The following is a 22,876-nucleotide window of genomic DNA, read 5'->3' on the forward strand; positions in this document are numbered from 1 at the left end:
CCAGTGCCTTACACATGCTAAGCAAGTGCTCTGCCACTGAGCTACAGCCCCAGCTCTGATTTATCCATTCTTCATGAGAAACACTTTATATCAGAATTTTACTCTTTGTATTGTTTTGGCAACATGATTTGTACCTATAACAAATAACAAGTCTTGTGATAACAAGACTATATTTGAGAATATGAAAACATTTAACAGAATTATTCTTCATCTATATTATTTTAAAATGTGTCCATGAAACCTGAGGATCTAGCGATGCATTAGCTCTTAGAATTTTTGTTCTAAGTAATTAATGACAAGAATTTTATTGATTTTTTTTAGATGAACATAATCCAAGTTTTACCTTACAGCTCTACAACATTAGAAAAGTTAAAAGATACTGCTTCTCTTATGCCATCACTATACAAAAAAATCACATGTAAGATGTAAAACTTAAGGGGTTTTCACTTCTAGTTATTCTTTTCTGACAAATAAACTATCTGAATGTCAAGGATTATATTTTCATAGTATCAATGCCTCCAAATATATAAATGCAAATTGGAAAAAATCGAACTATTTCCAAACATCCGTATTTATACTATGTAGGTCAAGCATCTGAATAATTAACTGAAATTTTGTGGTTCTTAGGATTTTAGGGGGTGAGGCACAATAATTTGTATACTTGTAAAAAGATTATTTACTACTAAAGACTCATTAGTATTATAATACATTATTCTAAGTTTTACTCACTTATTAGAAGTCCGAAGATCAATGATCATTTCCTGGATATCAATTTTAATTTCAGAAGGGTTTGTATTGGGCAGTTTAATTTTAACCTGAGAGAAAATGAGAAGGAAAATACTGTTATCTTAGAGCACTAAATTTGAAAAGTATAATAATATATGAAGAAGGAAAAACTAATATCTATTAAGTGCCAACTATGTGCCAGTATGCCCTCTGCTTATATCAATCTTGACAAGCAAGGATTCTTAGCTCCATTTTACAGATAGAGAAACAGAGAGGTTAAGTGAGTGACTCAAGGATAACCGCCTGTAATTTGACTAAGGTTTATCTGACTCCAAAGTTATATAGAAACAGTGAAGTTACTTTCCTATAACCTACATTGTTTGAAGTGCTAGACTTGGTGGGGACCCTTGACCACCTTTATGTCAGTGGGAAATTTGTCTGAGAAAATGTTTAGTTGTCATATTAGGTGTGGGTTGCTGATGCATCTTGTAGTCTCTAGGTAAAAACTCAAATTTCCTAGGGAGGTGTAGGAATCCAGAAATGTTATTAACATAACAAAGAGAAACAATAGTATGACTTCCACCTCCCAGAAAGGACTACTTTCTGGTGTAGTTAGATTCCTCTTACAAATATCTCATCTCAATTACCACATGGCCCAGCAATTCCACTCCTGGTTATATATACACAAGAGCATTGAAAATAGGTACTCAAAGAAAACATGTACATAATGTTTTGGTTCATAGCAACATTATTCACAATAGGCAAAAGACAGAAATAAACCAAATATGCATTAACCAATGAATGGATAAACAAAAGTAGTATATCCAACAATGGAATATTATTCAGTCATAAAAGGAATGAAATTCTGTTATATTGACAAACACTGAAAACATGCTAAATGAAATAAATCAGGCACAAAACATATGTTTTTAAGAACTGTCCAGAATAGGCAAACCCAGAGAAACAGAAAGTAGATTGGAGGACCAGGGACTGGAAGGATGGAGAAAAGAGGAAGGACTGCTTAATGGGTGTAAGGTTTCCTTTTGAGTTGAAGAAAATATTCTGGGATTAGATATTGGTGATGGTTGAACAACACTGTGAATGTACTAAATGTCACTAATGGTGACTGTGTATTTTATCACAAAGGTCTCATCTCTAATTTACACTCATTCTCTTTTTCGATGGATTTTTTCTCTCTCTCTGATATGGCATAAGGTTTCCATAAACAGTGAAACAACAAAAAATGCAACCTAAGCTTCAGGTAAATCATGAAGCCTCGTTTAAAATATGCTAGACATGAAATCTTGGACATTTGGAGATTTCATGTCTGGAATGGCCAGAATGAAAGTAGCAAGTTATGTGGGAAATACATGTCAAATAATTAATGGGACAAATTGGAATTCCTTGTAAAAAGCTCAAGGTAGGCAACAGCATTTTTGTAGTATCATACACTTGTGAGTTGTATACTACCTTATTGAATCTATATTCAAACAAAAATTTGTAAATAGAGCTCTGGAGTTGCTACTATCTAGATACTTCATGTGGTTAATATTTTCATTAAACAAACAATTACTTTCTAATTTATATTTCAAAATTTCATATCTTCATAGTTGGAAATGCTTTAAGTAAAAGAAATAGAACATTTCTCAAAGAGGCAGTTAGAGGTGCTCTGACTCAAAGTAAATGAGTATTCTATTGTACAAAATTGACCCACTTTTATTGTATTACATTTGGGTTGGATAGTCAAAGAATACCTCATGTTGACTCATGTCACTTGGATTGAGATATACAAATATTTGTTTCTTTACTCTGAAATGTTTAGATCTTTCAAGGTAAAATATTATTTACCCAGGATTGAAATGACAATTGAGAAAGGAAATTAATTATGATTTACATGAAATTTAGATGCAGATTTTAGGGAGAACTTCAAAGTGGTTCTTGAGATCATCTGTGGTTCTAGTGAAGAGTAATTCAGAAACAACTCACTAACTTTCCCCTTAAGGAAATTAAAATTGGATACTAACATGATTTTGAAGCCAGATTTAAAGATAGTTAGTGTAGTTAGGTAAATCGGGTCTAACATCTAGGAAGATAAATAAAATGGAGGCCATTATGGAGAATGGAGCCCAGGAAAGTAGAGCAGCTCTTTGGGAAATTGAAATGTTAAAGTTCCCAAGGCCCAGAGCCCATCCTAAGGAAATGTTAATGAAGCAGCTTCCAGCAAACAGGGAGGTGCTAATGGAAAGCTGCCCCAGGTCCTTCCTGCCTAGGTTACTCCTCTGGCCCATCTGTCCCTCACCTTTTGGGTCTTCCCACCTACATTTCATCACTGCAAGATAACAGAACAAAGGACAAAAATGCATGCGACTGAAATGCAGGAAATCTGAAAGTAAACCTTAGCTATAAAAAAGGGAAGACCTCCCCCTTCCATGGATTCCACCTCTTGGGTCCCCTTCTTCCTGGGGAGAAGTCTTTTCTAAAGCTTCTAGGGGCTGGGGATGTGGCTCAAGCCATAGCACTCTCGTCTGGAATGCGTGCGGACCGGGTTCAATCCTCAGCACCACATACAAACAAAGATGTTTATTTTTAATAAAATTAAAATTCTCTCACTCTCTCTTAAAAAAAAATAAAATAAAATAAAGCTTCTACTTTCCACTCTAAACTTTCCTCCGCGTGCTTCTCTGGTGTTATACTTCAGCTTTGGGGAAGCAAAGACTTGTCACCGGTAAACAGCTGTAAACAGCAGCGGTAACAATTTCAGAGAAGAAACAAGAAAAGGAATAGATAAGTTGGAATGGTGCACATTATTTTCTCACAAGATAAAAGATTCCATGAGGGATCTTAACAGAAAAACCCCTGATGAAACATAAATCAGACTTCCTTGTAATTTATACTTTCAGTGAATACATAGAAAATAGACATTAGTATTAATTGACCTCTGATTGTGCTCAAAACCTAACTTGTTTCACTATTTTATTTACTAACACCAGTAAATACAGGATGCCATTGATCAAACAATTAAGGGGATTGATGTTCTTTTCTTCATGTGGATGACAAATTGAATTCATTTTAAAGAATTATTTTAATAAGTAAGTATGAAAACTGCTAAAATTTTCATGGTGAGACTTTCAACTTTTTTGAGAACTTAATCTTTGGAGTCAGACTTGGGTTTGAATTCTAATTCTGTCACTTACTAGCTATTTATTGTCTGCTACTTATCTATTATTGCAAAACCAAATACCCCTAAATTTGTGGCTCAAACAACAATAAATAGTTATTATTTCATACATTTTCAGTGGATCAGGAATTTGGGAGTGGCTTAGCTTAGTGGGTCTGGCTTAGGGTTTTTCTTGAGTTTGTGGTCAATATATTGGCGGGGGTTGTAGAAGTCTGAAGGTTTTTTCACATGGCTGTTGGCAGGAGGCCTCAGCTCTTTATCCCATGGAATTCTTCATAGAGTTGCTTAAGTGCCTTATGACTCAACAACTATCTTCTCCCCAGAATGACTGATCCAAAGATCAAAGCAAAAACAATGCTCTTTAAAATGCAACCTAAGAAATGACACTTTTTCATTTTTGTAATATCTTGTTGCTTATTCAGGTCAGCCCTATTCAATATAGAAGGTTAGTCATAACCAACAGAGGGAAGAATATCAGGAATGAAGCTGGTTATGACTAACTTGAGTCCAAACATCTGACTTTAAGCCTGGTAAATGAAAATTAACAGGAACAATGTCCACTAATTTAAGGTTTATAAGATCCTTTCCACATTCAGCTTCGCTTAACCAAGTATTTAAAAAACTACTCAGTATTTTTACTATCAAGAAATTCACTTTGAGGCTTTCCTTGAAAGAGGCAGAAATAGGTCAAAGTGCTTACAAATTATCTCCATAGGCATTCATTTGTTATCCTTTATGTTTTGTAATAGAGCTAGCTCACTATATCAAAGTCTTTGGAGGTGTCTTTATTGTGGGATTATCACTTTGAGTTTTAAATCTCTTATTTATTCTTTTGTTCTTATGAGAGATATATGTGACAAGATGATTCATGAAAGATTATCTTCCTATAACCTATAAGTGATTAACATAGGCTTCCAAGCTCCTCAGATAAGCATATTTGATCTTATTACAAGATGTGTGAAAAATGACATGAGAAGTCCAAATAAGAGGTGTTCTGTGGACGTCATTGATTCTTGATTTCCTCTTGAACTGTCACTTTTTTACTACCAAAAGAGAAGAATAATTTAAAAATATCTTATATGTTACTTGGCCAAGCTAAACAATTTATTGAAATTACAGTGAAACTTAAAGATATACAGAAAGATTTGGGCTAATTCTTTGGAAGATATCCTAAATTAATGTATGGGTTATAGATATTGTAAAAATATTTCTATTTAAGGGCTGGGATTGTGGCTCAGCAGCAGAGTGCTCGTGGAAGGCTCTGGGTTTGATCCTCAGCACCACATAAAAATAAATAAAATAAAGATATTGTGTCCAACTATAACTAAAAAATAAATATTTAAAAAAAATATATTTCTATTTGATAGAAATACATAAATAGCTCTCAAAATATTTGATTCTTAGGAAAGAAGTTAAGATCACCTGAGTTTCCATTTGAAACTAAACAACATTAAAAGTTCAGATTAACAGAAAAAATTGTTTAGTTTCATTCTGAATTGCTTCAGTAATTTACCATAATTTAGCCCTGGAAAAACACATAAAATATTTTTCTACTGCAGCTATACTAAGTATAAAAATTCTCATGAGCAATAAAAACCTATATAACACCCCCAAAGGTGGTAGATCCCTACATTGAAATTATATAAATATCTGCATACACACACACACACACACAATGGAATATTACTCAGCCATAAAGAAGAATGAAATAATGATATTTGCTGGTAAATGGGTGGAACTGGAGAATATCATGCTAAGTGAAATAAGCCAATCCCCAAAATCCAAAGGATGAATGTTCTCTCTGATTTGTGGATGCTAACTCAAAACAAGGGAGAGGAATAAAAGAAATTCACTGGATTAGACAAAGGGAAGGGAGGGAGAAGGGATAGGAAAGACAGTAGTAGATTAACTGGACATAACTTTCCAAGCCTTGTATTTTAATACATGACAAGGATAACTCTGCATCATGTACAACCACAAGAGTGGAATCCTAAATAGGATAAGTTATACTCTATGTATGTATAATCTGCCATACTACATTCTACTGTCATGTATAAATAAAAACAAATTCAATTTTTTTTAAAAAAAGAAAGAGGATCTCTTAGGCTGTTTGGAAAGGTTGTAGCAATGAAAGACTTGAAGCAGGGAGATGAGTCAAGTGAGAATCATAATGGCCCAGGTGAGACATGATGGTGGTTTACAACATGAAAGCAAGGGGCCCCAGCAAACTTCCAGCTGCCAGCAACCAGCTGCCGGCTGATGATTGGCTCACAGCGGCCCCAGCAACATCTAGCTGATTGGCTCCTCTGCGGTGATGCTCATTGGGCTGTTTCCCTGCCCTTTCAGACCACGGAGCTGCTCATTGGGGGACTTTTTTGGCTCCGCCCACGTGACCCAGCCAATCGGCCTCAAGAGCAGGAGGATTGTGGGAGGGGGAGAGAGAGGCTTGTGGAAAGCCGGTGGTGGCAGTTGAGGCTCTGAGGGTTTTTCCTGAGAGGCTGTTTTGTTTGGCGTGTGTTTTTCTAAAAATAAAGTTAGTTTCTTTTGACAAGTGGCTCCTGATTGTGCCCAGCCAGACTGCGGCAGTGGTTTACAACATGAAAGCAGTTGCAGTTGCAATGAAAACCAGATGGATTTATAATATATTTTGAAGGTAGAGCAAGTAAGATTTGCTGATGGATTGAATATGAGGTATTAAGGAAAAGGGAATGAAGGGTGATTTCGATTTTTAGCTTGAGCAAATAGGTGAATGTTATTGCTGTGAGGATGATACATGGGAAAGAGGTTTGGGGAAAACAACTGAATTCTGTTTGGGGCATGTTAAGTTTGAATTGCCTATTAAACCAGTGGGAGATGCCAAGTGAACAGTTGAGGGATAAACTATTTAAGGGTATAGGACTACATGGAAGAGAACAGATAAAGAAAAAAAGATACAAATCAAGACTGGGGATATAACTCAGCAGCAGAATGCTTCCTTACCATGTTGAAGGCCCTGAGTCCCATCCACAGCACTGCCCACTGTTGGGGTGGGGGAGGGGAGAATGCTCATGGGAGAGTGAACAAGCACCAAAGGTCAAAGCTTAAAAAAATTGCATACAAAAGAGGAAGAGCCAGTGATTTGGGAGCAAAGGAGGGGAGGAATTCCTAGTGATTTTGGAAGAAAACTACCTATAGGATCATTACAGAGAAAACTGAGTCTCAAGGAGGGAATAGTCAAGGTGGTATGCTGCTAAATGATCATTCTCATACTCTCTTTTTCTAATCAGTGTTTCTAAACTAGAGAGAAGCAATATTGGCATTTTTTTATAGAACAATTCTTCACTTTTCAAGACCATCCCTTCTGTGGCAAGGCTGGCCCCTGAGTACTAAATGACAATAATATTCTCCAATCATTGTGACAACTGAAAATGCCTTCACCCTTTTCTAAATGTCCCCAGGGACTCATACCATGACTAATTTTTTTTTTTTTACTCTTTGATCATTAGCACCAGTGACACACCATAGGAACTAAATAAATATTACACAAATGGATCTTTGTTATAAGCTGAAAAGTATACTTAAAACTCTCCTAAGAAAAACTCCCTAAACTAGGGCTGGGGTTGTAGCCCAGTGTTAAAGAACTTGCCTAGCATGTGTGAGGAACGGGGTTTGATTCTCAGCGCCACATAAAAAATAAATAAATAAAATATATTGTATCCATCTATAACTAAAAAAAAAAAATTAAACTCTCTAAATTGCGCCTCTTCCTCAATACCTATCTCTCTCCTTTTACACTGCTTAACTCTTCAAAAGACAATCCATATTTGCTGCCTTCCCTTCTTCACTTCCTCTTCATTTTTCCAACTTTCTTCAATCCACATTAGCCATGACGCTGAAGTTTCTCTCTTCCAAAGATCACTGAACACTTGATTGACAAATCTAGAAGTTCCTTTTGCATCCTAATCCTGGCTTTACTTCTGTTACAGCATTAGACACTATTGTGGTTTCCCTCCCATCTCTGAGAATCCTTCTCAGATCCTTTTCTTTTTTTAACTCTTAAATTTATTTTTGCAACTGATATATAAAACCATAAAAATTATACATAACATTGGGGTGCCATATGATGTTTCATTGCATGTATACATTGAGTAATGTTTAAATTGAGTAATACATTATCTATTTCCTCAAACATTTATCTTTTTGGTAAAAAAAATTCAAAATCATTTCTTCTAGCTTTTTGAAATATACTGATCATTATTGTTATCTATAGTCACCCTACTGTATAATCATACACAAGAACTTCTTGCTCTTATCTAACTATAATTTAGATCCACTCATTCCTCCCTATCCCAACTCTCTTCAAACGCTGCTACTCTCAACTTCTATAACATCAGATTTTTATATTCCATGTATCTTCCTTTGTTCATCCATCAAATATTGGTATTTTCCAAGGTCAACCTATGAAACCCCTTGCATTGAATTAAAAGTTTTTGCCAGTTCCAGCTCAATGATTCTGGACCATGTAGTCTAGATATTTTGATTAAACATCCTCAAAATGACATCATCAAAATGTGATATTACTGATTTTTATTACCAAGTAATATGTATACCCTAATTTCTTTCCTAATTTTAAGTCTATCTCTCAATTTCTCTGTATTTCACTATAGGGGACTTTTATTTTCAACTCTGCTAATTGTGGTATTAACATTTTAAATAGATATTATTTTCACAACTAGAAATACCTTAATTCTATACAATTAGATTAGCTCTATTTTTGTGGTACTGAGGATAGAACCCTTGAACCCAAAGCTCACACATGCTAGGCAAGTGCACTAACACTGAGCTACATCCCCAGCCCTAAATTAACTTTTTTAAAAATATTTAATTTTAGTTGCAGTTGGACACAATACCTTTATTTATTTTTATGTGGTCTGAGGATCAAACTCAGGGCTCGCAAGTGCTAGGCAAGGGCTCTACTGCTGAGCCACAACCCCAGCCCCCTAAATTAACTTTTAAGGAGACATTAATTCCTCACTCCCACTACTACCATCATTGTGAAGGAATACTATAAGCTATAAATGTCTATATGTTTGAGAATTATTAGAAATTTAACTGAAGTTTGACTGTGCTGCCTGCAGCTGATAATAAAAAATCACATTACATCACAAATATCCTTCTCCTTACCACACAGTCTGATATATAACAGATCAAACAAGGTCAGCCTAATCAGGAAGCCTAACAAAAGAAAACAAAATAAAGCAGGTATCTATCCTCTAGAATTTTAAATGGAAAAAGAGATTCCATTTACTTATCAAACAGTCAAATCTACTTATTCATTAAAAGTAAATGAATATGAATGTTTTAACCTTAGGAGACAAATCATGATTCGAGGAGCAGACCATTCAAGAAAAAGTGAATTCTCAGAGGATGAGCAGACACTTTGCTCAGAATGATTGATAGCCCTTTCTGAGATAAATACATGTGATAAACATGTGATTCCTCATTGGGTCTGTTAGATGGTGACTGACTTCTATCCTATCCCTGACTCTGATCCTGTTCTCAGTAAGATTTAGGGATGGGAACAAGACTCATTTCCTAGGGAGGTGGTGACAATAAAAACTAAAAATAACCAGGCTTAACAGCTTGCTCATTAGGTCACATCAGAATGTCCTCTTATCAATATAGATCCCTCAGAATAGGAGCACAACAATATTATGCATCCATTCTACTTCAAAAATTTATTTGCAGGCTACTTTTCCCTTCTCCTCAAACAGAATAATTGGCAATATAATCAGTCAAATAACTATAACTCTAGTCCCACTCAGTTTTGAATTTTAGAGATAGTTTGTTGTTCAACATCCCTGAGTGAAAATGGGAATCCACTGACCTATATCCCCAATGTACCTACCCCACTTCCTGCCATAAACACTCCTGTGGAGAAGTCAGGCTATATTCCTACATATCTTTGATATAGTTCTTTTTTCCATATGCCTTAATTGGCATCCAAAAGTCCAGTGTCTCAATCAGTCCTGTCCTCAAGAATAGACAGGTTTGCACTTTCTTACCTTGTTTCTATGATGGGCTTTTTACTTCTCCCTCATCTTTGTTAGTACCTCCAAAACTATGCCACAATCCCAGCCTCACTGATCCAATCCCCCTTGTTTTTTATATTAAATTAATACCTGACTGTAGAACTGTAAGAAGAACTTATAATGTCTGTTTTGAACTGTCTCTGATTGTTGGTTTTATCTCACTGGCCCCCTTTTGTGTCCCTAATTAGCTAATTCCTTTAAGTTTCATAGTATCCCTCTCAACACCCCTCCCAAAACACACTCATATGTGAATGTAGAACATATGCATGCGCGCGCGCACACACACACACACATGCACACTACTGAAAATCACATCAACTTTGTTCCAATCCTGATGGAAATCAGGCATTCAGTGGTAGTAGATTCTAACACCTGCAGAAAACAAACACCATCAACTTTGAAAATCAACACCTCCAGTCTCTTTCTTCTTCTTGAGTTCCACATAGATTTGTATTTCTAACAGCCTCCTGGATACTCTCAACAAAATTTCCCACAGGCACTTCAACCTAATATAACCCAAAATTAATATCTTTCTCTTAGAACTTTGTCTTCTTTTTGCATTCCATACCCCACCCCCACAACACACAAAGAAAACCACCCTTTGACTGCTTACTGTCCTGAAAGTAATTGATGGTAATTAAAAACTGAAAAAATTCAGAAGATTAAAATGAAAAAAAAAGAACATCTCTAAGTCAACCAGTTAGAGATAGCCATATTATATTCCTATATCTTAATTAAAGCCATCATTATTCACTTAGTCACCTGGACTAGAAACCTAACTCTTGTTTTTCCTTTATACCTCATTCAATCACTTTCAAAGTTCTATCAATATTAATAATAAAATATTTACTGAAGACATTCTTTTATCTCCATCCCCATTGGCACAATCTATTCTTACTTCTTTCACTTGAACTAAGTGCAGTTGCCTACCACCAGTTTTCCCAAACTCAGATTTATCTTCTATCACAATCACCACTAAATTCTATGTTCACACTGCCACCAGAATTGTTCTGAAATATGCATGCAATCATTTAACTTACCCACTTTATTTTTAAATTTTTATTCTTTTAATTCAGTACTGGGGATTAAACCTAGGGGTGTTCTACCACTGAGTGACATCCCTGGCCCTTTTATTTATTTATTTTTTAAAATTTTGAGACAGAGTCTCACTAAACTGCAAGTGAGGCTTGCAATCCTCCTGCCTCAGCCTCCCAAGTTATTGGGATTACAGGCATGTACCACCACAGCCACCACACCCACTTTAAAATATTTACTAACACTAATATGCAGAAAATAAAGTCCAAATTTCATGGTGTTTTCTCTTCTTGAGCTTCCCTAACAAAATATCATACACTAGATAGCTTAAACAATAGAAAAAAAATTGTTTGTAGTTCTGGAGCCTGGATCGGATGCTAGCATGGTTGGGTTTAGTGAAGATCCTCTTCCTGACTTGTACATGGCTGGGGATTCCTTGTGTCCTCATATGGTGGGAAGAGAGTAAACAAGCTCTCTGTTGTTTTTTATCAGGCCACTAATCATGAGGGTGCTACCTTATGATCTCATGTAAACCTGCCTCATGACCTCATATAAACTTAATTATTTCTCTAAGACCCTATCTCTATATTGCATCATATTGGGAGTTTATAGCTTCAGCATATGAATTTTGGTGGGACCCAATTCAGTCCATAGCATATGATACAGCATTCAAAGGGTTTCACAACTAGCCCTAAGTCACTTATTCTATCTTCTATATTATTTTATGCCAGTGAATTCAAGGGCTCCAGAAATATCACAAATAGTTTTTAAAACATACTATCTACTTTCATAGCACTCTCTTTGCTCATACTGTTCACTTGTTTGGAGAACTTTTGACCCTTTGATGCCTGAACTCTTATGGGTTCTTCAAATATTCTAGTGAAATGCTACTTCTGTTGCTAAGTCAGCTTGGACTTCCCCTTCTTTTCATTCATATCATTTTCCATAATTTTCCATTGAATTCAAATAGCCTGGGCTCAAATCTATCAAAATCTACAAGTGTGACCTTAATGTGGTTGTACTTCAGTAACATCTATAAAATAGGGGTAATAATAACATCTATTTCATAGGGTTGGTGTGGTGATTAGTGAGTATATGTATAAAATTCTTAGAGAAATGCTTGGCACATAATACATGTTAAACAAAGTGTTTGCTATTATTATCATCATCATTATTATTTATATATCATATTAAGTGAAAATAACCAGGACAAAAACATTTTCATATTGTATAAATATAGGGAAATGGCTCCACTTTGGGACTCTAATGACTTTGCACATAGACCACATAGTCAAGGTTCAACTAGAGTGTAACCCAGCTCTTGTCAGAACATCCTGTGATCCTCCCGGAATATGGAAAGATAGGCAGTCTTTGAAGAACTACCTTAATGCTGTTTCTTATCTGCCTCTCTTCATTGTGGGAGGCTCTGTATTTTGCAGGAAGCTGCTGTGAGACAGTTTCTCATTCTACTCCCCAGTTCCAGAAAGGCATATAACTTCCTACCTTACTCCCCTGGGCCATAGATGAAGACTATAAAACAGCTAATTGGAGGCTAGAGTTGGCTTTTCAGCTGTAGACTGTCCCACTGATCCTGTTACTTGCCATTTGGTTTGATATCCTCTTGTGGGAAAAGGCATATGAGGAGCTGACACTATACAAGTTGTGCTAATGTTGTGTAAGTAATGATCTATTTTCTTTTGGGGTTATTGTTTCCTTATTAGATCAATCAGTGAAAATCTGGCAAGTCCACCTGATAGTTACCACTGCATTGCTGCTTATAGGTGGCTTAATATCTTGACAATAAGCTCCTAGAGAGAAGGAAATCTTGTCTATTTTGTAATACTAGCACTTGGTCTATAGCATTTGTCACACAGTAAGTGTTCCATAAGTATTTTCTGAATTAAATATTTATAGCAAACAATGATACATATGTATTTGAAGATATACTGCCAAGGATATATATCAAACCCTTCACAGTGGGAGACTTGTGAGGAAGGATGGAGAATACAGACAAAGAATGAAAAGGACAAGAAAATACAAGGTAAAAGCCTCCTATTCATGAGGTGTAAAGAAAAGCATACATGTAACCTACACAGAAGAAGCCCTCTAGCTCTCTTATTATTCTTCCCTTAATTATATGAGTATTTGACACCTTGTAAGCCTAACATTAGTTTCTAAACTATAATATCAGGAGAAACTAAATCAGCATTCTTCTAACTTTGTTTCAAGGAGCCTCTGCTGTTATCATAAGATATATCTCATGGGTGGTAGTACTTTTTATTTCCCCAAGGTGATAGTACTTGTATATGTTTTACATGTGGGGTTTTCTCATAAAATTTTATTTGTAGAAAAGGCATATTGGTAAAACAACAACAGCAACAAATCTGTAAAGCAAAGATTTAATTCTAGCGTGAATTACATGTAGATTAAGGCCAGGGAGACTAGGTAGCTACAAATTTAGGAGTAAAGCAACAGAGAATAACAAGAGTACAGGTAGAATTTGGATATTGAATCTTCTTGGGTTTGGGGTTAGAAGTTTGCTGAAGATACACATATTGTTAATTCAAAACTTTGTTTAGGATTATCAGTTTGATTTAAGGTCCATAAAATTTGCATTCTTGTTTGGAATCTGGGGCAGGTAAAGGAAAGGGTGGCTTATGAATTTCTAAAGTTCAAATCACTTCTTGTACTTAAACACATTGTATTTCTATTACCTTCCTCAGCATAAGCAAGGACGTAAGCAAGGGTATTCTTATTAAAGTCTCTTGATTGAATTGTTACATACAGACCAGATCCAAGACCCAAATAAAATATTTAACCAATGTAAGGTGCAATTTTCCCACATTTTCATGTTTTTGATATTGACATGCATCACATAATGCATACACTTAATGTGGTATTGTGCCTATTCTCCTCTCAAACATTGTTATAAATAAATGGCACATTTAGCTAGGAATAGTGACATATGCCTGTAATCCCAGTGGCTCAGGAGGCTGAAGCTGGAGGACTGAAAATTCAAAGCCAGCCTCAGAAACTTAGCAAAGCACTAAGCAACTTAGTGAGATCCTGTCTCCAAATAAAAAATAAAAAGGGCTGGGGATGTAGCTCAGTGATAAAGCACCCCTGAGTTAAATCTCCAGTATAAAATAAATACAAATAAAAAAATAAAATAAGTAATAAATAAATGGCACATTTATAATTTGATGATGTCTTGAATTCAAGAAAACACTATATTATCAATAGGAATAATAATCATATAAGTTTGAGCAATAAACACTTGAGATGGGGTCAATAATCTCTTTATGTCTTACCAATAGGGTTAAGCAATGATGGTAAATAGCACCATCAATAAGCCTACAGGGGGGCTGGGGTTGTGGCTCAGCGGGACAGTGCTCTCCTAGCATGTGCAAGGCCGTAGGTTCAATCCTCAGCACCATATAAAAAGTAAATAAATAAAATAAAGGTATTATGTCCGACTACAACTTAAAAAAATAAAAAAAAATGAGCCTACAGGATAAAATTCAAACTACAAATCAGGCTTTATTTATTTTTTTAGTGCTGGTGATCAAATCCAGGGCCTTGAACATGCTAGGCAAGTGCTCTACCTCTGACCTACATACCCTGAACCCAAATCAGGGTTTTAAATTGTTTTTTGAGAATAAGCTTACCAGTATGCCATTACCCACACTTATTCCTAATTCTTCTTGTACTCATTACTTACACAAATATAACATGTTATTTCATGCCTAGATACCTTTTCATGTGCTTTTACCTATTCTGCTTATAACTCCCTTGGAATGTTGTCTACTACAGAAATCTGATCCAACCAAATGGAGCTGGTTGATCCCTTTATGTTTTATATCACTTTGTACCTGAATATACCTCTACATATGTACTTACAAAACTGAACTGAAATTATTTATAGGGGTCTACCTCCTTTACTGTAAATTCCTTGAGGAAATGGACCATTTCTTATTTATCTTGTATCTTGGTACTCAGGACAGTGTTTAGTATGTAGTAGTGTTCACCAAGTATTTAAAAATTGAATAAATGGGGATGTAAAGCACTTGCCTAGCCTGCACAAGGTCTTGGGTTTGGTCCCAAGCAACACAAAAAAAGTTGAATAAATAAAGAAATAAGAGTAAGAAAGGAAAGTAAGAGGAAAAGAATGATATACAAGTGATAAAGTGCTATAGCACGAACAAATGTTTTATTTCCTGCTGTCCTTCAATGAGTGGTGTCCATGCCTTATCCAAACTCTCTGAACTCCTAGTAGATTTACAATTGACTTTCAATGAGTTTGTTAATAATAAAATTAGTTCATTTATGTTATCTTTGTCTCTTCAGTCAATTATAAATTCATTAGAGGGAAGGATCAGTTCTTCTGCATATACTTATTGAGTTTTACATAAACTGTATGTTCCTATTATGAGGTGTGATTTAGTTTCCAAGATTCATTATTCAAGATACCTTTATTATTAAAACTAGTAGTAGCAATTTGCATGAGAGAAATGGAAAGGCTCACAACAGATTTATTTATTTTGGGCCTAGAATTTCTCCAGAGCATAGAGCAATCCCCAACACTAGACATCGAAAACATAATTTTACAGTAATTTAGGAGAGAGGAATTTGAATATTACTGGTAAAACCCTGAGAACTAATTACTTCAAGATCACTTGAAATCTTAACTCATTAGAGTTTGAAAAATCTCCTGAGGTACTTAAAGTCACTATTCCCATTATTTTACTTGATTCAATTGAATATCTTAGATTTTGCTAATAAGAGAAAACTTGAAGTTCATGCCAAAGAGAGATTCCATTTATCATTTGCTTAAGGAAAAAAATATTAAGCATCTTCTATGGGCACCTCAGTATTCTATAATGTATTTTAAGAGAGGAGGAACAAAGATGGAAGGATAGCCCCTACCTCAAAAATGACTTAACAACAGAATTACTTATGTTTGCTGCCAAAATAATTCTAATTCTACACTCTAGATCAGACCCAGACTTTTCAATAAGATCATTAGGAGGATCAAATAAGCAGAAGTAAGGTGGTACTATTGATTTTGCTGGTATTATTATGGTTATTATAGGTTATTATATGGAAACAGCAACTTGGATGCTCCCCAACATGCTGTAGTGTCATTCAAATAAGGGAGTGAAGCAACGTTTTAGACATCTTCTTAGTAGTTTAAATCAGATGTTTAGAGGTAAACTGATTCAGGGAAGGTGATATTTCATTCTGATTGCCTGTCAGCATCAAAAGGTAATAACCAATCAGTCAGTATGCATGTGACAGCAGTAAGATGAAAGAACATTCAGTACAATTGGACCGCATGGTTTTAGTAGGACGACCTGTAATAATCATGTATTGTATCATATGATTTTACTATGTTTGTTTGTAAATCTTATCCAACATGTGTAAACTTCATTGGTTTTGTAAATGTCACCAATTTTAAACTGTCTGTCCCATTATTCCCCTTGTGCCTGAAACATGGTAACAACTATGAAGAATTTACATCATTGCCTATAATGTTATATATATAACAGTCAGTCAATTCAGCTGTAATGGTCATACAGACAATGGCAAAAGGGAGGAGAGGCTTACCACGAGCTCCTGACAACATGCTGTTGAAGAATCCTTTCTTGTCAATCCTAGGTATATATCCTCAGTTCCCACCTGCTGTTTGAATATAATCTCATACCTGAAAAAAAAATAAAGTCAATTATGATAGGGACTCAAATGAAAGAGCAATTTCCTGTCACAAAGCAGAAAACTAGAAACATATGAGGATATGCTAAAAGGACTAAATAAAATGCTTGCTTTTTAGTAGTAGAACAAAAAGGAGCAGAAGTCTAGAAACACAGTAAAAAGTACCAGACTCTAAAAAGCAGGATTATTATTTTGTACATACTTATTTTCTAAAATAAACCTTAACTCTTTGGGAACTATATGGATAAAATGGATTGGGGGGATTTCTAATAATATTATAATAAGATTAAAAGTAGAAGATCAAAAAAGGTCCATTCATAGAATACAATGGCTCAGAAAACACTGAGCCCATAACCCAGGATTTGATGGATAAACAGAAACCCACCTCTGCTAATTTTTAACCACAAAGTAAAGTTAGAAAATCCAGGTTTCATATTGTCTCTGTTAACTGTGTGACCTTAGTCAAGTTACAAATTCATAAGGTCTTGGCTTCTTTGCTTGTATGATTCATGGTAAGGGTGGGTGAAAACTAAATGATTTTTATGGTCTTTTCTATTTCCATAGTCCCACACTGGTAAATCAGCACAGCTACACTATGGCATATAGAAACCGATCGTACAGAATTTTTAATTCAATGAAGGATTTTCCTGTTATTTTATCCCACAAAGGCAATTCACAAATCTTTCCTTCCTCTTAAATTTGGGCTCTTCCTCTTAAATTTAGTGCTGATGATTGAACCCAGGGCCTCATGCATACTAGGTAAGTACTCTGTCACTTAGCAATACCTCTTGCCCTAAAATTTAGGGTTTTTTAAAAAATTTTTTAGTTGTTGGTAGACCTTTATTTTATTTATTTATATGTAGTGCTGAAAATTGAACCCAGTGCCTCACACATGTGAGGCAAGTGCACTACTACTGAGCCATAGCCACAGCCCCCTAAATTTTTTATGTTTATTTATATCCTAATGAAGAAATGGTAAATTTCTGAGCTGCAAGACTAGAGGACTAGAATGAACTTCTGACCATTTGCAAATAGGAATGCCCAAGAATAAAAAAGGGATGGGGGGGGGTTAAATAGAACTAGAAATAAGTAGATATTTGATATAGGGCACTTGTCTCTTAATAGGCTATAATGTCTACCAATATTTACAAATGTTAAGCCAGGTTAAAATAAAACAGAAAGGATCATTCCATCAGCTCATGACTCCCAGATGGATTTGCTCAATTTCCTGCTCTTATCCTGAGTTTCAGATACAATTTTCCAACAGCCTACTTGCCTTCATGTCTCAAAGGCATTTCAGGGTCTACATATCTAACACCAAATTTACTGCTTCTTCTCCACATACATACAATACCACAGTTAATGCATTCACCATTTTACTCAATCACCCAAGGTAGTAAGCCTAACATCATCTTAGATGCTCTCATCCATTTTATCTAATTATATACAAAACCTTCCTTCAAACTTGCTCAAATAAAGACCCTCATACTTTCCCCCAAGGTCAGGGTCTTAGCTCAAACCCTTATTATTTTTCATTTGGCCACTTATAAGTCTTCTTTTGTAAACAGTTTGTTCATGTTACCCATTTTCCTCTTTACCCACTGAGTATTTTGAAATTATTTTCAAAAGGTAAAACTTTCTGGGGCTGGGGTTGTGCCTCAGTGGTAGAGTGCTCACCTAGCATGTGCAAGGCACTGGGTAAAAAAATACAGATAAAAATTGTAAAAAGCAATGTTCCTCACATATTGAATGGAGTTATTATTCATTTAAAGCTTTCACGAATGTTCTATCTAGAGAACCTCAAACATGGGGATGAAAAGTGAAAATGGATTCAAATTTGGACTTTTCTGCATTAGGATGTGTGATATTCATAAGACAATGTGACAAATGAGTGACTTCTTAACTTTCATATGTATGTGTGGGCACTGTATAAACTTAACCTGAGATTTTCTTTTTTCATTCTTAAGATGCAGACAGAAATGTTGTATTAAAATCTCCTTTGATTTTTTACAAGGTTTATATTTTTTAGCATAGTTTATTTGAAAGCTGGATACTTCTTTCCCATTAATTACCCCCACTCTCCCACTGCTTCTGTTTTCAAAACTGATATAGAAGATACAAGCACTGTTTTTTTAAACGAATTAGACTGTTTTTTAGTCACAATTAGAAAAGTTGACAGATCACTTGCCATAAACGTCTTTAATAACTAATAAAGTACATTATAATTTTACAAATATTGCTTTTGTTTTTTGGTTTATCTATATACTCAAAGTTTTATATTAAATATATATGTATATATATATATTTAATGCTTACTCTATTTAGCAATTAATTTCATCAATATATGCAAACATACTTTATATTCCTTAGAAGTATGAGGATTTTAAAAAAGCTGAAAGCCTTTTCTCATGATAATGTTTCTAAATTTTGTATCTAGAGTTTGATGGTATTGAAAAGGCTACAAGGCTTGAATTGTGTTTGCAAAATACACTGAATACTAAGCATAATCCTGAAATATTTAGTGAGTAAGTCTGGATAATAATTGATAATTGAAGGGAATACATAGCCTTTTGCTGAAATTGTAAAACACTGAGTAATTAAAATCAGGTCGTTGACACATAAACATGGTATTATAATTGGGTTTGTATGAGTGCTTGCAATTTAATGGGGTGATTTTCTCCTAGTGTTACTTCTATACTAGACAACAAACTGACATTAAATATAAATTTATAATGAAAATGACAATTTTTCATTTTTTTGCTTGATAAAACTGAAAGGAATGTATTATGTTTTATTATTTGTTTTTGCCTTAAAAGGGGAAAAATGATCAATTATATGTGTCCTTCTATGTGTCTCTATTGTTTTATCTTTTATGTGGTATAAGCAATTATACATGCCTTCTGTGTGTACCTATAGTTTTATATTTTGTGTGGTATAAGTTACTTTATGAATTGTCAAAAATACAATGATATCAGATGATACTTAAACCCTAAACACATTCCTGGCTTCACTTGACTTACTCTGGGATTTCTCGAACATCCCACATGTCATCATGCTCTGCTCCTTCTGGAACTTCTTCTGGATTCCAGATGTCCTCACTATTTTCATCACTGGTTTGAGGGATGGCTGTGAAAAAAGGGAAGATAAAGCTGAAGCTATGGCTTATTTTCCTTCCATGAAGAACATGGTTTGTGTTCTTCACACACTTTTTGGGATAATTGAAGTAAAACATTTTTTATTTGTAATCACTAGCTTGCTCTTTTGGCCTAGACAGGCTAAATTAGTAACAACTGATCTTAAATATTATCAGTACAGACCAATAAATTGTAGAATTATAATAATAATTGTAGAAAAATACATAAGCAAAAAAATAGATAATCTATAACCTAACTTCCTGGTGATAATTAATGTTCTCATTCTGATGTTTTATATCTTCCCAGTTCCTCTCTGTCTGCTAGCTCGCTCTCTCTCTCTCTCTCTCTCTCTCTCTCTATATATATATATATATATATATATATATATAAAATAGATATGACATATAGATATATATACAAAAGAAATATTGTACCTTTTCAGAAACAAACAGGATCACATGTAAAATATTTATACGCATATATAAAAGATAAAAATCAAACATATGATCAATCTGATTTAGATAGAAATGTGAACCTAGTATTGTGTTTTACTACATAAAACCCTTGAATGCCTTTTCTATGCAAGCATGACATAACTTTAAAAATAATATCAATTAAGGAAACTTAAAGCAGTGGTATGAGGATCATTTTTTAATCCAGTATTTTCCTCACATATACATGAGCTTTAAAGAAAATATGTCACTTCTTATCCTTCATGCAGAACTTTTGATTTTCTATGTCATCTTTAAAATATTTTAAAAGTAGACAGGCTCCAGTAGGTATGCAAAAATCCAGCTTACATTTGTTCTATTGCGGCATCAATGGGAACATGCATTAGGTACAGCACATACGAGTCCTTTCAAGTTTTCCCAGAAATTCACTTGATTGCCAGGTTTTCAATTCTGCCAGTTCTTTTTAAATTATCTGCTTCTATCTAGCATGGTCAAATTTATATAAAACATTTTACATGTGACTCATTGTCCTCAAAATTTAGAGAGTATTAGACTTACATTATCAGAAATAACAGACAACACAGAAGTACATCTGGATTTGAACTACTCTGCCATGTAGTAACTATCTCTAAGGCAAACAGCCTCTTGAATAATAACTGAAAAATTTAAATATCCTCAGACATCATTTTAGCCATTATTTTAAACATTTTTTCAGATAATATCTTTCACAATTAGTTAGATTAATGAATGAATTCATTTCTTCTCTCTGTCCATCTTGTGGTAACTGTGATCATAACCAACAGAATTAGAATTTCCTATATTTTTTTAGTTGTAGTTGGATCCTTTATTTTATTTATTTATTTTTATGTGGTACTGAGGATTGAACCTGGGGTCTCGCACATGCTAGTCGAGTGCTCTGCCACTAAGCCACAACCCCAGCCCCTAGAGTTTCCTATATTTTTAAAGATTTGAGAAAAGCTCAATTCTGTGAAAATATATATACCAAAATGCTAGGAAAACATTACAAAATGTCTTTATTCTAGTTTTTGGACCCATGATTATTATCATTATTGTTGTTTTTTTGAAGGACTAGGGATGGAACCCAGGACTTCTATATGCTAGGCAAATGCTCTGCCACTGAGCTACCTCCCCAAACCCTGGACCTGTGATTTTTAAAATAATTCCATGAACTTTAATTCACAAGTATCAATGTAAGATAAAATTGTGTGGTAACTTGTTTTATTGTTTTCTCCAAAAGCCTATTAGCTCAAACAAAGCAGGGACTATTTTGATATCGGTATTGATCACAGTCTCCGAGATGATCATACTGCCTGGCACATAATAGGCTCTCATAAATATTTATTGAATGAATTAATAAGGGAATTGTGTGAAATTGCCAGAATATGGAAGAATAGAAGGTGAAGAAGCTAAGCAACATGGGAAAGAGACCCTAAACATTAAAATGATTATCTAATCATACATGACTTTCTTAGTCACATGTCAGAAAATATGTCAGTGTGGATAATTCAAGGCAATGATTTTGCATTATTAGGAAAACTGCTTCCTGCCACAGTAGAGTAAAAACAATATCACAGAATCTTTATGTGTAAATGGCTATTCATCATTTCCATGAATATTTCTTTATCTATTTTTTTTTTTTTTGGTACTGGGGATTGAACCCCGGAGTATTTAACCACTGAGTTATAACCCCAGCCCTTTTTTGTATTTTATTTAGTCACAGGGTCTTACTGTTTTGTTTAGTGCCTTGCTGAGTTGCTGAGGCTGGGATTATAGGTGTGGCACCACTCCCAGCTTCTTTTTAAAAAATATTTTTTTATATTGACAAATAAAAATTTTATATACTGGTTATGTACAGCATAATATTTTGAAGCATGTAAACATTGTGTAATGGTTAAAGCAGGCCAAATGGCATATACATTACCTCATATACTTTTAAAAAATTTTATATTCCTTTTTAAAAAATACTTTTTTAGATATTGATGGGCCTTTATTTTATTCATTCATTTATATGTGGTGCTGAGAATTGAACCTAGTGCCTCACATATGTTAGGCAAGTGTTCTACCACTGAGCCACAACCCCAGCCCTCATACACTTACATTTGAGGTGAGAACACTTAAAATTTACACTCATAGCAATTTTTAACTATGCAATACATTGTTGGTTAGGTCATCTTAATAAGTGCTAATTTTGGTATTACTCTCCGTTTAATTCTGCTACCAAGTATTTATATTGATTATATGGATCTATACTGCTTTATTAAATAACTTACCATTGAGCTCTTCTGATTTTGGTGGTCCAATATTTCCAGGACCCATGGCTCCAATAGTAGATGAACAGTTTGACTGGGAAAGAAAAAAAAAATCCAACATTCTATACTACTAGTTTAACTATATGACTAGTAATACTTTAAATCTAATAAGGTTTCCATCTAAAAAGCTCATAGAACTTTCCAGTTTAATTATTCATCATTGTTATACAATAGAGAAACAAATACCAAGTATGATTTTGAATGTGTTTTCCTAGTCCTTTCAAAAAGTATTCAGTTT

General features: G+C 34.5%; 1 protein-coding gene across 1 annotated transcript in view; it reads right to left on the reverse strand.

The window, feature by feature from the left end:
* The window catches only part of Dnaaf6 (dynein axonemal assembly factor 6), a 42,794-nt gene that overhangs the window by 7,482 nt on the left and 12,436 nt on the right, over nucleotides 1-22,876 (reverse strand). The window contains exons 3-6 of the mRNA XM_015497986.2: nucleotides 22,600-22,672; nucleotides 19,743-19,848; nucleotides 16,618-16,714; nucleotides 730-815 (exon numbers count right to left, since the gene is read on the reverse strand). Of these exons, the coding sequence (XP_015353472.1) occupies nucleotides 730-815; nucleotides 16,618-16,714; nucleotides 19,743-19,848; nucleotides 22,600-22,672 (362 nt within the window). The remainder of the gene's footprint in view (nucleotides 1-729; nucleotides 816-16,617; nucleotides 16,715-19,742; nucleotides 19,849-22,599; nucleotides 22,673-22,876) is intronic.

Source organism: Marmota marmota, unplaced genomic scaffold, assembly GCF_001458135.2.
Source record: "Marmota marmota marmota unplaced genomic scaffold, marMar, whole genome shotgun sequence".
Lineage (NCBI taxonomy): Eukaryota > Metazoa > Chordata > Mammalia > Rodentia > Sciuridae > Marmota > Marmota marmota.